Below are 15295 nucleotides of genomic sequence, written 5' to 3' on the forward strand. Positions count from 1 at the left end.
TCACTCCTGGAACAGGCGTCTGCGGGCCTTGCAGGCAGGGCGGGGAGGGCGCCGAGGGCGCGCGTGGGGACCCGGGCTCCTGCGTGGGCTCGGAGAGGGAGGCAGAGGCTGCAGCGGTGAGCCTGGGAAGGGCCTCGGAAGGTCGAAGATGGAGTGCCAAGGGCCTCCGTCTGGGTCGTCGCTGGACGATGGCATCGGGCCCAGGCACCAGGGGCTGGACAGCCTTGCGCTCAGGACGCCGGGGTCCCAGTCCTCTTCGTAGGCCGGTCGTTGGGCGGCGGCCGGGTAGAAGAAGCCGTGCTGGACGCCGCCGTCCTCCATGGGAGCGCCCGCGAAGGCGCCCAGCTCCAGGCCATCGGGCCAGTGTCCCTGCGCTCCCAGGTGCTGCTCGGCGAAGTCCAGGAGGCCCTCAGGGACGACGATGAGCTTGTGTCCCTGCAGCGCGACGGTGAGGACGTTGGCGGGCCCGGGCTCCAGCACCAGGTCGACGTGGCCCAGGGGCACCCGCAGGGCGCAGCCGGCGGCCAGGACCACCAGGGAGGTGGTGGGGTGTTGCAGGGCGAGCAGCGGGCCGGGGTCGGGGCCGGCGGGCTGGTCCAGTCGGGGGCGCTTGGCAGGGCTGGGCCCTGCGGGCTGCGGTGCCCACCCGGGCTCAGGGTGGGCGCTGGGGCTGCGGGGCCGGATGCCCACCATGTGGACGCGTGCGGGCTCCCGGGGCCTGGCGACGCGGTGGGTCGTGCACGGGTGACCGGCAGGTGCGGCTGCCAGGTGAGGCGGGCTGGGGGATCTGGGGGACCTGAGTCCTGTCTTCTGAGGCGTCCTGGGCTCCCGCTGGGCTCGGGCTCGCGCCTTGGAATCTTGGGCCTTCTTCACGCAGACCTCCACAAGCACTGGACGCCAATTCTGTTGCTAGTGACGTAGCGGAACGCCGTAGGGAAGTGTCAGGCTAAGCCCCGCCCCCTCGAGTCTCCGCCCCCATCGGCGGCTCTGATTGGTGGGTTACTGAGCGAACTACTTTCATAGGCCTCTAGGTGGCTGAGCAAGTGTGTTTTCTAGCGCTTGACTTCCGGACGCCAATTGCAATGGTTTGTGTGGAAAGGAAGTGTCACCCTAGGCTCCGACCCCTGGAGGTTTGCCTTTGACTAAAAGGCATTGTGATTGGTTGATGACTGTCAGGATGTACTTTTATGGCCTATAGGGTTGAAAGGATTTGCATAGCTTATTTTTAGAGAAAAAATTATAGGCCAGACCTATCATGGCTGACCTTTAGATTGATTTTATGTTTCTCAATGGTTTCAGGGACTCCAGAAAAAAGATCACTCAAAAAGATTCCTCCCTCCACATTTACCCACTTAAATGGCACTTGGAATTTCTTTAGTGTTTGTTAAATCATTTCATTTTTCTCTTTTTGAGATAGGGTCTCACTGTGTAACCCAAGCTGGGTTTGAGTTTGCTGTGCAGCCCAGACTCGCCTCCAACTGGAGATTTCCTGCCTCAGCCCAGAACCATCATGGTTGTGCCAGTGTTAATCTTAGCTTTCTTGAGGCGAAGATCCTGTTGGAAAAAAAAAAGAGTCAGTGGAAAATACAGATTTCTTTCTCCAGCTCCAGGAGAAGTGCTTTAAAAATACTAAAGAGAAACGTTTGTGGTAATTTTTTCCTGAAGTTTCAGACTTGTAATGATAATTATAACATTAAAAATTAAGAAAATGTCAATATAATTACAAATTTTGATTGAGCATTTGTATGTCCATCATTTGACCAAGTATTTAATTTTTTTTCAATCCTCACAACAGTTGAGACTTTGAGTGGTAAAGTCCATATTCTGAAATTATATACATAGTTTGTATTGGATGTGGAAATCAAGTGCGGACATATCTGATTTTAAATCAAGGACACTTTCTGTATGTATACATATATGTTACACACAGGAGTCGCCATTGGTAAGGTATGTGCCATTTAAATTAAAATGGTTCTTCCCGTTTATATTCCTGTGTGCCAAATGTGTTTCAATTTCACGACACCCTTACATTTTTCATAGTCAGATTCTTAAATCTTTTCCAACCTCTTATGGTATTTTGTGTTTTTACTTTTCATTTCTGATTACTTAGGAAGTAGATAATTTTTCATATGCTTATTGGCCATTCTTATATCTTCCTTTTTGAAATATTCCTATCAGCTATTTTTTGTTTTAAAAAATTGAATATCAAAATATTGTATGCCATTTATTTATCAGACATATGTATAGCATATGTCTCTATCACTTTCCCATAGTCTTCAATGATTTTAACACCTAATTCCCTGTTATACTCATCAGTTCTACTGGCATACCTTGTGATGATTTTAATATTCTCATAGACTTTCCTGGAATCCTGGCCTTAGTTCTCTTTCCCTTCAACAATTTTATCCTCCCTCCTATTCACTGATTCATACTCGCCTTTGTAATTATCCCAAGTTGCAATCCTCTTATAAACTCTCTTGACTTAAATCCCTCCAGTTTTGGCACTATTTTTCTTCTTTATATATGAAACTCTTGTATTAGTCAACTGTACTTGCATTCCTTACCCCCCCATCTTTTTTTTTTCTTTTTTTTTTGGTGATACTGTGGTTTTAACTCAGGGCTTCATGCTTGCTAGACAGCTAAGCTTCCATTTGAGCCACTCCACCAGCTGTTTTTTGCCTTCCTTATTTTCAAGATAGGGTATTGTGAACTATTTGCCCAGGCTGACTTTGAATAGTGATACCTCTGATCACTGCCTCCTGAGTAGCTAGGATTACAGGTATGAGCCACCAGCACCAGCCTCCCCCACATCTTGAACCCCCATCTGTCCACACCAGTCATCTACAAGCATTCTTATCAAGGTCACCAGTGACTACAACATTATTAAATCTGATGATTAATTCTCAGTCCTCATTTTGAATTATAAGCAACACCTGACAATCAATAACTCCACTTTAAAGATTTCCCTCCCTTAGCTTCTAAGGTCTTAAACTCTCCCAAACTGTCTCTCTGGCTTCTTATTTCCTTTGCTGTTTTATCTTCTTCTGAAGGTTGGAATATCTAAGGAACCAGTTCTTTGGCTTCTTTGCTTTTTTCTATCAACTTTTATACTCTTATTTTAAGTGCATCTGTATGTTATTGTCTCCCTCCTGTACCTCTCCTTTGAACATTTGACCGCATTGTCAGCTTTTTCACCTGGATATCTATTAAGTTCAAGCATATGCAATTTTCATTTTTGTAGATTAGAATGGTTGAATAGTGCTAATTTTATATATTTTTGTCAAATAATACACAGTTCAAACTTCAGGTCCTTATCTGAGCTCTTCATATGTCCATCAAACTAATTCTCTTAAAGAGTTCCCCATCAATTGGACTATGAGCACATGATAAAAGTGAGAGCACACAAGGGAGGGGTGAGGATAGGTAAGACACCTAAAAAATTAGCTAGCATTTGTTGCCCTCAATGCAGAGAAACTAAAGCAGATACCTTAAAAGCAACTGAGGCCAATAGGAAAAGGGGAACAGGAACTAGAGAAAAGGTGAGATCAAAAAGAATTAACCTAGAAGGTAACACCCACGCACAGGAAATCAATGTGAGTCAATGCCCTGTATAGCTATCCTTACCTCAACCAGCAAAAACCCTTGTTCCTTCCTATTATTGCTTATACTCTCTCTTCAACAAAATTAGAAATAAAGGCAAAATAGTTTCTGCTGGGTATTGAGGGAGTGGGGGGGAGAGGGAGGGGTGGAGTGGGTGGTAAGGGAGGGGGTGGGGGCAGGGGGGTGAAATGACCCAAGTCTTGTATGCACATATGAATAATAAAAGAAAAAAAAAAGAGTTCCCCATCACAGTGTTTGTAACTTCATCCTTCCTGTTGTTCAAACCAAAACCTTGGGATTATCCTTGACTATGTTCCTTACACATTCTGTATCCTCTCTATCAGGTACCCTAGATCATACCAGTCTTACCATCCCTCTTGCTGCTAGTTTCACCTCTTTAGTGAATTATTGTAGAAGCTCCAAAAGTGGTCTCCTTGCTGGTCTCCACAGAGGAGCTAGAGAGGTACTACTGAACCATGATTAGTTCATGCCACTCTGCTTAGACATGTCCAGTTTCACTTGGGGGAAAAAAACTAATGCTTTCTTAATGGGCCTAGAGGCTTCTGTATGGGCCTCTTGCTCACCCTCCATTATCTGCCGGATTGCACCTTCTATCACTTTTACCTGTTCCTTCTGTTACAGCTCCATGGTCTCTATGACATTCTTAAAAATCAACAGGCATACAAAGATTTTGCCACTGCTCTTGAAGCACTCTACATTCTCACTTTTTTTTAATTTGGGTCTTCTCCTAATGTTATTAATTTGGGTTCTTTTTTGGTTAAAAAAGATTTGTTACCAATCTTTTTTAGCTTTTCAAAGCACCAATTCTTTGTTTCATTGTGTTTTGCTTTTTTTTTTTTCAGTTGTCATTTAATTAATTTCACCACTGATCTTTTTTTTCTTTCCTTATACAAATTTTGGGTTTGAATTTTTCTTACTTTTCTAAGGCTCTGAGGTGCATCATTGGGTTATTTATTTGAGGTCTCTGACTATTTAATGTAGGCATGCATAGCTATAAATGTCCCTCTTAGTACTGTCTTTACTGTATTCCACATATTCTCATAACCAGTGTTTTGACTTTCATTTGATTCTAGGAATTTTGAACTTTCTTCCCTGAGTTCTTCTGTATCAGCCAAAAGCATATTATTTAAATTTCAAATGTTTGTGCATTTTCTGTAGTTTCTCATGCTGTTGATTTCTAGTCTTTATGATCTGATAAGATGTGAAAAATGATTTTTTTTTGTATTTGGTAAGATTTGTTTTATGGCCTAAAGTGTGATCTGTTTTGGAGACAATTCCATGTTTGCTGAGAAGAGTGTATTATCCCTAGCTGTTGGATGGAATATTCTGTAGATGTCTGCTAAATCCATTTGATCTATTGTGCAGTTTGACTGTGAAAGGTTTTGATAATTTTTTTTCTATCTGTTAATGAGAATGGGGTATTGAAATCTCCCCATTATTATTGTTTCTGGATTTATTTGTCTTGTTATATCCACTAATGTTTACTTTATGAAACTGGGCATATTGGCATTTGATGCATATATATATTTATAATCATTATATCTTCTTGATGTATTCTTCCTTTTATTTATATTTAGTGACCTTCTTTAACTCTTCTGAATAATTTTAGCTTGGTGTCTGTTTTGTCAGAAAAGAGCATAGTTACTCCTGCTTTATTTTGGATTCCATTTGCTTATATTATCATTTTCCATATTTTCATTTTAATTTCTTGTATGTGTGTTGGAATGCGACATGTGTTTCTTGCAGACAACAAACAGTTGAATCTTGTGTTTTTGAAACAAGTATGTGTTTTTTAATCAGAGTGAAAATTACAGTTAACTCTCTACATTACAGTTGTTATTGAGAAGTATTTGCTGTTTCCTGTGATTTTGTTACTATTGTTTTATTACCTTATTGAGTCAAGTATTCTGTGTTTTTTTTCTCTCTTAATCCTCGTAGGAGTTGGCAGGTTTATTGAGTTGGTCATATTTGATTCTGTCTGAATTCTCCCATTCAAGTACTAACCAGGCCCAACCCTGCTTAACTTCCAAGATCAGACAAGATCTGGGATATTCAGGGTGGTATGGCAGTAGACCTTAATTCTCATTTATTTAATTATTCCTCTTGTGAGATTTATTCTTCCTTGTTTGTGTCTGTCTTTCTCATCTCTGTGTAGGTTCCTCTTAAGTATGTTCTAACAGTGGGTATGGCTCACGTGGTAGAGCACTTCTAGTAAGCAAAATACCCTGAGTTCAAACCCCAGTATTACACACATGTGCACAAGCTGAGGATGCAGCTCAGTTGTTTAGTGGTAGAGCACTTGTCTTCCATGAAAGGCCCTAAGTTCAATCACCAGCACTAGAAAACATAATATTCTTTCTTCTTTTTGATCTAATCTATTGGTGATGCTTTCCCCTGAGACTTTTGTTTGATATATTGAGTTTTTCATTTCCAAGATTTACAGCATCTCAATTTCCTTGCTGAATCTCATCCAAGTTGAAAATTTTCCATCAAGTCTGAAATTCACTTCCTTACTTCATTCATGTGCATGTTTAAATCCTCTTTGAGGTCACTGATTATTTTTAAACTACACTTTTCAGTTCTTTGTCCTACAATTCAGTGACTTCAATATCTTTGGATTCAGTTATTAGGCATTTTGAGCTTTTGGAGGAGTCATATTGCCTTGCTTTTTCATGTGTCTTGTTTTCTACATTGTATTTATATATCTGTTTGGATGGATACCTCTTTCAATTTTTCTTGCATCCTCATTATATTTGTTTCATTTAATTTTTAAAATTATCATACATTAATTATACAAGTAGGCTTCATTGTGATATTTCCATAGATGTACATACAGTGTAGTTTAAATAGTTTCAGCTTCTCTATTATACCTTAACTCCCCTTCTTCCCCTTTCCAACAGTATTTCTTGTGGGTATCAATATGCTATCTTATATATATAATGTATATGCACAAAGTATATATACACAAGTACTTTGATCCTGTTCAACATAGAATACTTTCTCATTTTCCTCTACTCCTTCCTGCTGATTCCCCCTAGACAAGTCCCCCTTTTATACTCATGTTCCATTATTATTATTATCATCATAATCATCATTATTTTAGGTCTAGATTAAGCATATGAGTGAAAACATGACATTTGGCTTTTTGAGATTGGATTATCTTGCTCAACATAATCTCTAGTTCCATCCATTTTCCTGCAAACAACATAATTTCATTTTTCTTTATGGTAGGATAATATTCCACTGTGCATATATTCCACATTTTAAAAAAACCCATTAATCAGTTGTTGGGACTTAAATTGATTCTAAAACTAGACTATTGTGAACAGTGCTGCAATAAACATAGGAGTGCAGCTATCTCTCTTACGTGTTAATTTACACTCCTTTGGATATGTGCCCAAGAGTGGCATTGCAGGGTTATAAGTTTCTAGGGTTTGAATTTTGGGCCTCACACTAGTTTTAGGTTTTTGATGAACTTGCATACTGATTTTGATAGTGGCTGCACTAATTTACATTTCTATCAACAATGTAGGAAGGTTTCGCCCCCTCCCTTTAACCCCTCCCCTCCTGTATCCTTGCCAGAATTCAGTGTTGTTTATTTTCTTGGTGATAGCCATTCTGACTAGGCTGAGATGGAATCACAATGTTGTTTTGATTTGCATTTCTTTTGTGACAAAGGATGTTGAACATTTCTTCATGTATTTATTTGTACTTCTTTTGAGAACTATCTTTTCAATTTACTGACTGGATTGTTTATTCTTTTGGTGTTTAATTTTTTGGAACTCTTTATCTATTCTGGATATTAATACTTTATTTGGTGAATAGCTGGGAAAGATTTTCTCACATTTTGTAGGTTGTCTCTTGATTCTGGTAATTATTTCCTTTGCTGCACAGACACTTAATTAGATTCAATCCCATTTGTCAATTCTTGCTGTTGTTGCCTGAGCTCTTGGAGTCCTATTCAGAAAGGAGTTCCTTTCAATATCTCCAGGGATTTGCCTATGTTTTCTTCTAATAGTTTTAAGAATTTAGGTCTTACATTAAGATCTTTGATCCATTTTGAATTAATTTTTGAATAGTGTGAGAGGTAGGGGTCTAATTTCAGTCTTCTACAAGTGGAAATCCATTTTTCTCAGCACCATTTGTTGAAGATGCTGTCTTTTCTTCTAAGGATGTTTTTGGCTCCTTTGTCAAAGATCAGATGGTTATAGACCTGTGTGGGTTTCTATTTTATTCCATGGATCTTTGGGCCTGTTTTTGTTCTAGTACCTTACTGTTTTGTTACTATGGTTGTGTAGTTTAACTCAAAGTCTGGTATTGTTATACCCCCAGTACTGCTGTTATGGTTCAAATGTATTTTTGCTATTTGCGGTCTTTTATGTTTCCATATAAATTTTAGGAATTTTTTTCCTGACTCTGAGAAGAATGATATTGGGATTTGATAGGAATTGCATTGAATCTGTAGTGCTTTTGATGATATAGCTATATTCACGGAATTAATTTTGCCAATCCTTGAATATGAGGGATCTTTCAATCTTCCACTGCTTTCTTTAATTTTTTTTCAAGATTTTATAATTTTCATTGTAGGGCTCTTTCACTTCCTTACTTAAGTTTATTCCTAGGGATTTTTTTTTTGTGATATTGGGGTTTGAACTTAAGGCTTAGATTTGCTAGCCAGGCTCGCTACTGCTTGAGTCACATCTCCAGTCCTTTTTGCTCTGGTTGTTTTGGAGATAGGGTTTCACTTTTTGTCCAGGCTGACCAGGACTAGGTGGTTCTTTTATCTTAAGCTTCCAGTCATAGCTGGAATGATAGATGCATGCCACCATGCCCAACTTTTTTCCCTTGAAGTGGGGTTTCACAAACTTTATTGGCTGGGCTCACCTGGAACCATGCTCCTCTTAATCTCAGTGTCCTGCATAGCTGGGATGACAGACATGTGCTATCATGCCTAGCTATTGGTTGAGATGGGGGTCTCATAGACTTTGTTTTTTTCCCAGGCTGGCCTTGAACCATAATCCTCCTGATCTCAGCCTCCAAGTAGCTAGGATTATAGGTGTGAGTCACCAGTGCCCAGCTCCTAAGTTTTTTTGTTGTTGTTGCTGTTGTTTTGTTTTTTGCAGCTATTGTGAATGGGGTTGTTTTCCTGGTTTGTTTCTCAGCCTTGTTCATTGTTGGTATATAGAAAAGCTACTGATTTTTGTGCATTGATTTTGTATTCATCTTTTGCCAAATTTTTTATTAGGTCTAGGAATTTTTTGGTAAGTCTTTAGGGTCTTTTAAGCATAGGATTCTATCATCTGCAAATGGAGCTAATCTGACTTCTTCCTTCCCTATTTGATTCCCATTTATTTCTTTCTGTTGCCTTATTGATCTGGCTAGGAACTCCAGCACTATATTGAAGAAGAATGGGGAGAGTGGACACCCTTGTCTTGTTCCTGATTTTAGAGAAAATACTTTCAGTTTTCCCCATTTAGTATGACATTGACTGGGTTTGTCATATATGACCTTTATTATATGGAGATACATTCCTTCTATTCTTAGTTTTCTCAGAGTTTTTATCATGAAAGGATGTCAAAGAAAGAATTTTGTCAAAGGCATTTTTTGCATCTATTGAGATGTGTTTTTTTGTCTGTGATTCTGTTTATGTGCTATATTATGTTTATTGATTTGTAAATGTTGAGCAATCCTTGCACTCCTGGAATAATACCAATTTTACCATGGCATATGATCTTTTTAATGTGTTGTCATAGTTGGTTTGCAAATATTTTATTGAGAGTATTTCCATCTATGTTCATCAAAGAAATTGATCTATAATTTTATTTTTCTTTTGTGTCTTTGTCAAGTTTTGGTATCAGGGTAATTCTGGCCTCATAGAATGAGTTTGGAAGCATTCCTTCTCTTTCTCTTTTATGGAATAGTTTAAGGAGCACTGGTGTTAGTTCTTCCTTAAACAACTGTTGGAATTTGGCAGTGACTCCTTCTGGTCTTGGGTTCTTAATGTTGGAAGACTATTATTGCTTCAATTTCATTACTTGTTATAGATTTGTTTAAGGGGTTTTTATCCTCTTCGTTTAATTTTAGTTAGTCAAATACATTTAGATATTTATTCATTTCTTCTAGATTTTTTCAGTTTATAAGAATATAAAATACCAAAGTACTTCCTAACAGTCCCTGAATTTCACTGGTATTTGTTGTGGTATCTCTTTTTCTTATTCTCTAATTTTGTTAATTTGGATCTCTTCCTTTCTCCTGTTTGGTTGAGGATTTACCAAACTTGTTTATCTTTTCAAAGAATGAACTTTTTGTTTCATTGATTCTTTGTATATATATATATATTTTTAGTTTCCATTTCACTAATGTCCTCCTTAGTCTTTACTATTTCTTTCTGTTATGAATTTGGGGTTTGGTTTGTTTTTGTTTTTCTAAGAACTTGTGGTTCATTAGTCTCCGAGTAATTAAGGATCCAGAAATGGAGTGGAAGTCCAAACTGTAAGTGCACAGTTTTAGTCAATTAGCATGAAAATAAATAAATAAATTCTAAAAAGTTCCATTTCAAATTTAAAAACATTGCCTGGCACTTGGTAAGTGAACTTGGCATTCAATAGATGCCAGCTTCACATACTTTAAACCTTTGCCCCTGGTGATGAATAAATGAATAAACAGAGAAGTAAAGAGGAATCAGAAGTTGGGGATTGTAAAAGTCACTGAAGGAAGAGTTTCAAGGAGGTCAAAGTGGTTGGTTATGTTAAGTACAAATCAAGGACTGAAGAAAGACAGTCAGATTTAGCAGATAAAGTGGCCTGAACTAGGAGTGCTTCTGTGAAGTGGTGAGGGTGGGAGCTAGGCTGTGGTGGATGTAGGATGGACAGACTGGCAATGAAGAAGAACTTTCAAGTTTACAATCACTAAGAGATTTATGATGGTGAAACAGATGATGTTGCTCACGATGATAAAGTGGTGTTGTTTTGTTGAACAAACAACTGGCATGTTTCAGGGCTGCTCAACAAATTGTAATTAATACTTCTATCAGTATAAAATATTGGCTATTCACAATTAAAGTCATTTTTGTTAATTGATAAAAAAATTTTGGTGTGTACCAGCATTTGAACTCAGAGATTCATGTTTGGTAGGCAAGTGCTCTACCATTTGGACCATGCCTCCAGCCCTTTTTTGCTTGGGCCATTTTGGAGCCTATATAGGTGTTACCTTTTGTTGAGTCTGTACACTTACTGCTGTCACTGAAGTGACATGTAGGTGTTACCATGCCCAACTATTGGGTGGGATGGGGGGCTTGCAAACTTTTTGGGCTAGCCTTGAATAGCTATCTTCTCCATCTCAGCCTCCCAAGTAGTTAGGATTACAGGCATGAGCCATTGGCACCCTGCTGGTAATTGAAATTTCTTAGTGGCCCATTGAAGTTCATTTAGTCAACTGTATGAAAAGTTTTGTTGCACATTAAAATTTTCTCAGTCTTTCAAGTTGTTTGAAGTTGGGAGTCAGCATTACGATGGATTCATGTGGTTTAGTGAGTGGATGGGAGGTGTAAGATTGGTTGTCAGTCACTAAATTGCTCAGATCATTTGTTTTGTGTTTCATAGGCTTATTAGTTTGTTCTTTTGTCAGATTTCGGTCTCTTATTTTTTATAGCTGTCAATGTGCCAGCTGGTAGTGGTCAATGCCTTGCTATAATTTGCTTTGGGACTAAAAACTAAATAACTAGCCCTATTAAAGGATACAGGCTCTGAAAGAGGCCCCAGGAAGGCTATGTCCTTTATTGCAAATCTTCATGTGATCTCTTTTGACTTGCCAGAGATCTCCTGAGTTCCTTGTGTATTCTCTTTGAGATCGAGCTGCACAAACTTATTGACATAAGCTTACAAAAAATGAATGAAGCAGACCTGGTGCTTGTGGCTCATGCCTGTAATGCCAGCTATTTGGGAGGCAGAGATCAAGAGACTCTCAATTTGAGGCTAGTCTGGACAAATAGTTGGTAAGACCCCATCCCCAAAATAACCAATGAATTGGAGTTGCGGCTCCAGTAATAGAGTGCCTGCTTTGCAAGCATGAATCCCTGACTTCAAGCCCTACTCCTATCCCCCCAAAATGAATGAAAAAGCAAGAAAATACAATCATGTAGATAAAAAAGTGTACTTTTTATGCAGTAATCTAAAAATTGAAATCTAAAACATGAAACTGAATCTAAAAACATGTAATAGCAGCTGGAATTTTAACTCCTTTGAGTGGGCTGAAATTCTGCCCCCTGCTTGGCAATCCCTGACCAATGCTGACTGTGTGGGGCTAGTTGCTGTAGAAGTTGTGGTTTGGTTTCATAGATTGGTTACTGCAAAGGTTGTTTGGCTTCTAGGTCTGGTTGCTACAGGGTTTGTAATTTAGAGTTTTATTATAATATATCATGTGGTCCTTGTCAATTTGCAACCTAAATCTTTTAGTCCTTTCCCTCTCTTTTGTGATCATTTTCTTGTTTTCAAGAGGTGAAATGATTTAGGGAAGAGCAGAGACCCAGATTTTCACTGCCTAGATCCTTTCATTTCCATAGTCAACTGTATTGCAAGTTTTTTTTTTATAATTAGTTCATATGGGTATCATCTCATGAGGCAGTGGCTGTGCAGAAACATTTAAGATTGTGCATAGAATGCAAAGACTAGCACCATAACCACAATAACAAAAGTGAACAATTAATAATCCTTGAAAAGGGTTTCAGAATCAGGAATCTCAATTGCCCATCTCAGGCCAGGAGAAGAAATGCCACAGTTCATAAGATCAACCCTAGAGGACCAAGACGCTTTTTCCTTAAGATGATGCCTATTGCATCTTGTCTCCTTCATTGATCCAAGTACAGCAAGGCATATTAGAAGTGATATAAATGCCACAATGGTTCGCCAACCAAAAACCTGGTGCAGTGTTATTATCCATCACTATTCATGCCAGTAACTTGAGACTGATCTGTATTCCATTTTGGACAGTTATGTTAATAACTTCTGCCAAGTTAATGGTATATATATATATATTTACAGAATTTTCTATCTGTATGATTCACACTAATGGGAACCTCTTTGATTCCTTACATAAACTATCAGGCATTAATTATCCAAAGTTAAGTGCCCAAATAATCAAGAGTGAACTCATTTTGTAGCTTGTATCTGAGTCAAAATTTCTAGCATTAGTGACTTACAGAATTAAGGTCTCTATGTAAAGACAAGCATTCCAAAAGTGTATGAGGTATTACTTGACACAAGCAGGATAAGGCCTCCTGGTTACAAAAATGTATTATCTACTAAGGACATATGAAAATGTAAGAAAAAAAGTCTCCAATGTGAGGTCAGACCAAGGCCTTCATTAGACTGGGTTACATATTTGAATCCCTGTTGTTCTCTTCCAGTTTTTTATTATTTGGCCCACAACTCTACCAATGTTGTTAAATTCAAATTTAGGATTATCTGGGGACTGATCTAAAGATTATAATAATCAGATATTATAATAATTGTTCTTTTTCTGGAGAGAGGACACTATAAAAGTCAGAAGTTTATTTGTTTAAATGAATTTGTCAACTTGCAGTGGAGACACAATGAGAAACCCCTTGGAACATCATCTTAAATATTAATAATGAAAGACAGGATTGTAAAATAGGTATTGTGTGTGTGTGTGTGTGTGTGTGTGTGTGTGTGTGTGTGTGTGTATGAGTACTTGTGGGAGAGGGGAGGGTAAATGAAGGAGATTAAGGTGAGGGTATGTGGTGAAGAGACCAAAGAACAAAGAAACCTCTTGCAATTGCTTTAAGTGGGGTGGCGATGAGGTTGAGGGGGGAGAGATGGTGGGGGCGATCTAACCAATGCACAATATAAGTCTATCTGGAATTGTCACAAAGAATGCCCCCTGTACAATGAATTTTAAAAAAGGAATTTGTTCATGTTGGTGCAAGTAAAAATGATAAGTGGCTATAAATTTCCAATGGTCTTGTTTGGTGAGACTAAAATTATTCAGCATTATTAAATATTGGAGCCTGGTGATAGATGGCATATTCAGCAACCAATAAGATGAAGGGCAGTAGCTATTGTCTGAGATAATCTAAGAATGATAGAATGTGCATGTTTTGACCCTAACAATTATACTAAAGAGGGAAGCAAAGAGAAAAGGGCCATGGTGGATGACACCAGGGCTCTTTAGAAAACAAGGAGAATGATTATAACTAAGCAGATACAAAACAAGCAGGAATGAGAGCACTCTTGATCTGATGCCTTGGGCAGAAACTCTTGAGTAGCCAATGTCATCTGCTTATTGTAAAAGTCTTAGGTCAGCTTTCTGCTTCCCAAGGTTAGCTCCTTCTAAGGGATCTCTGGGAATTTCCAATATGATGTCTTCTACTGGAGTGACTTTCAGTTTTAAGGAGTTTTGAATTGGTTCTATAGTTGTGAGGCATGACCATAAGGATTGACTCTCTGGAGTTTCACTGTTAAATTTATTGTTAACAGTACCTGATAAATCCCTTCCAAAAAAGTTTAAGAGCAGTTTATGACGTCTTTTCCAGTAGATGAAATCTCCTGGCTAAAGGTCACAGAGGCTTTTAAAGAAGGTATTAGAAAGTGGCCTTAAGCTGTTGGTGAGTTGTAAGTCTTCTTTATATATTCCAGATATTAACCTTATCAGATATATGAGCTGCAAATATTTTCTCTCATTTTGTAGGTTATCGCTTTATTGATTGTGTCCTTTGATGCACAGAAGTTTTTCATTTTGGTGCAGTACAATTTATCTGTTTTACTTTTGTTGTTGTGCTTTTGGTGTCATAACCAAGAAATCAGTGCCAAATCCATTGTCATTAAGCTTTTCCTCTTTGCTTTCTTTTAATCATTTTATAGGCTTAGACATTACATTTAGGTCTTTGATCTATTTTAAGTTCAATTTTGTATATGACATAAGGTAAGGGTCTGGTTTCATTTTTTTGTATGTAGATATCCAATTTTCCCAATAAAATTTGTTGAAAGACTCCTCTTTCCCTTGAATAGTCTTGCCACATTTGCCCCAAATCACTAGGTCATATATGGGAGGGTTAATTTCTGTGTTCTGTTCTATTCCATTGGTCTATATATCTGTTTTTAGGTCAGTATCATACTGCTTGGATCATTGCAGCTCTGTAATAAGTTTTGAAATCAAGAAGTGTGAGAGTGCTAACTTTTTCTTTTTCAAACTTCAGATTCCATATGAATTTTAAGATGGCCTTTTCTATTTAGTCAAAAGATATTGCTGGGATTTTAATAGGAATTGTACTAAATCTGTAGAACACTTTGTGTAGCACTGACATCTTAACAATATTAAGCATATAATCTATGAACATGGGATAGCTTTCCATTGATTTGTAACTTTAATTTTTCAGCAATATTTTGCAGTTTTCAATGTTAAAGTCTTTTGTCTCCTTGGTTAGACTTATTCATAATTATTTTATTATAATTGATGCTGTTATCAGTTGTCTTTTTTTTCACATTGAAAAGCAGTTTTATTAGAAAATTTAAAATGACAGTATGTTAAATTGAACAGCTAGGTTATGTAAGTTCTGAAAATTCCCTTTTTGATATTATCCAATCTTCAAAACATGATTGATTGCATTTGTAAGCACCTTGCAGTTTCTTCAGACCTCTAACTGCAGGCTGGAGTTGAG

The 15295-nt window shown here is 38.3% G+C and overlaps 1 protein-coding gene across 1 annotated transcript; it reads right to left on the minus strand.

The window, feature by feature from the left end:
* Positions 1 to 693, minus strand: LOC109674339 (proline-rich protein 23A-like). Its single transcript, XM_020151333.2, has one exon. It carries the CDS (start codon positions 691 to 693, stop codon positions 1 to 3), a length of 693 nt encoding a protein of 230 aa, XP_020006922.2.
* Between the last annotated feature and the right edge of the window lie 14602 nt (positions 694 to 15295).

Source organism: Castor canadensis, chromosome 17 (genome assembly GCF_047511655.1).
Source record: "Castor canadensis chromosome 17, mCasCan1.hap1v2, whole genome shotgun sequence".
NCBI classification, from domain to species: Eukaryota; Metazoa; Chordata; class Mammalia; order Rodentia; family Castoridae; genus Castor; species Castor canadensis.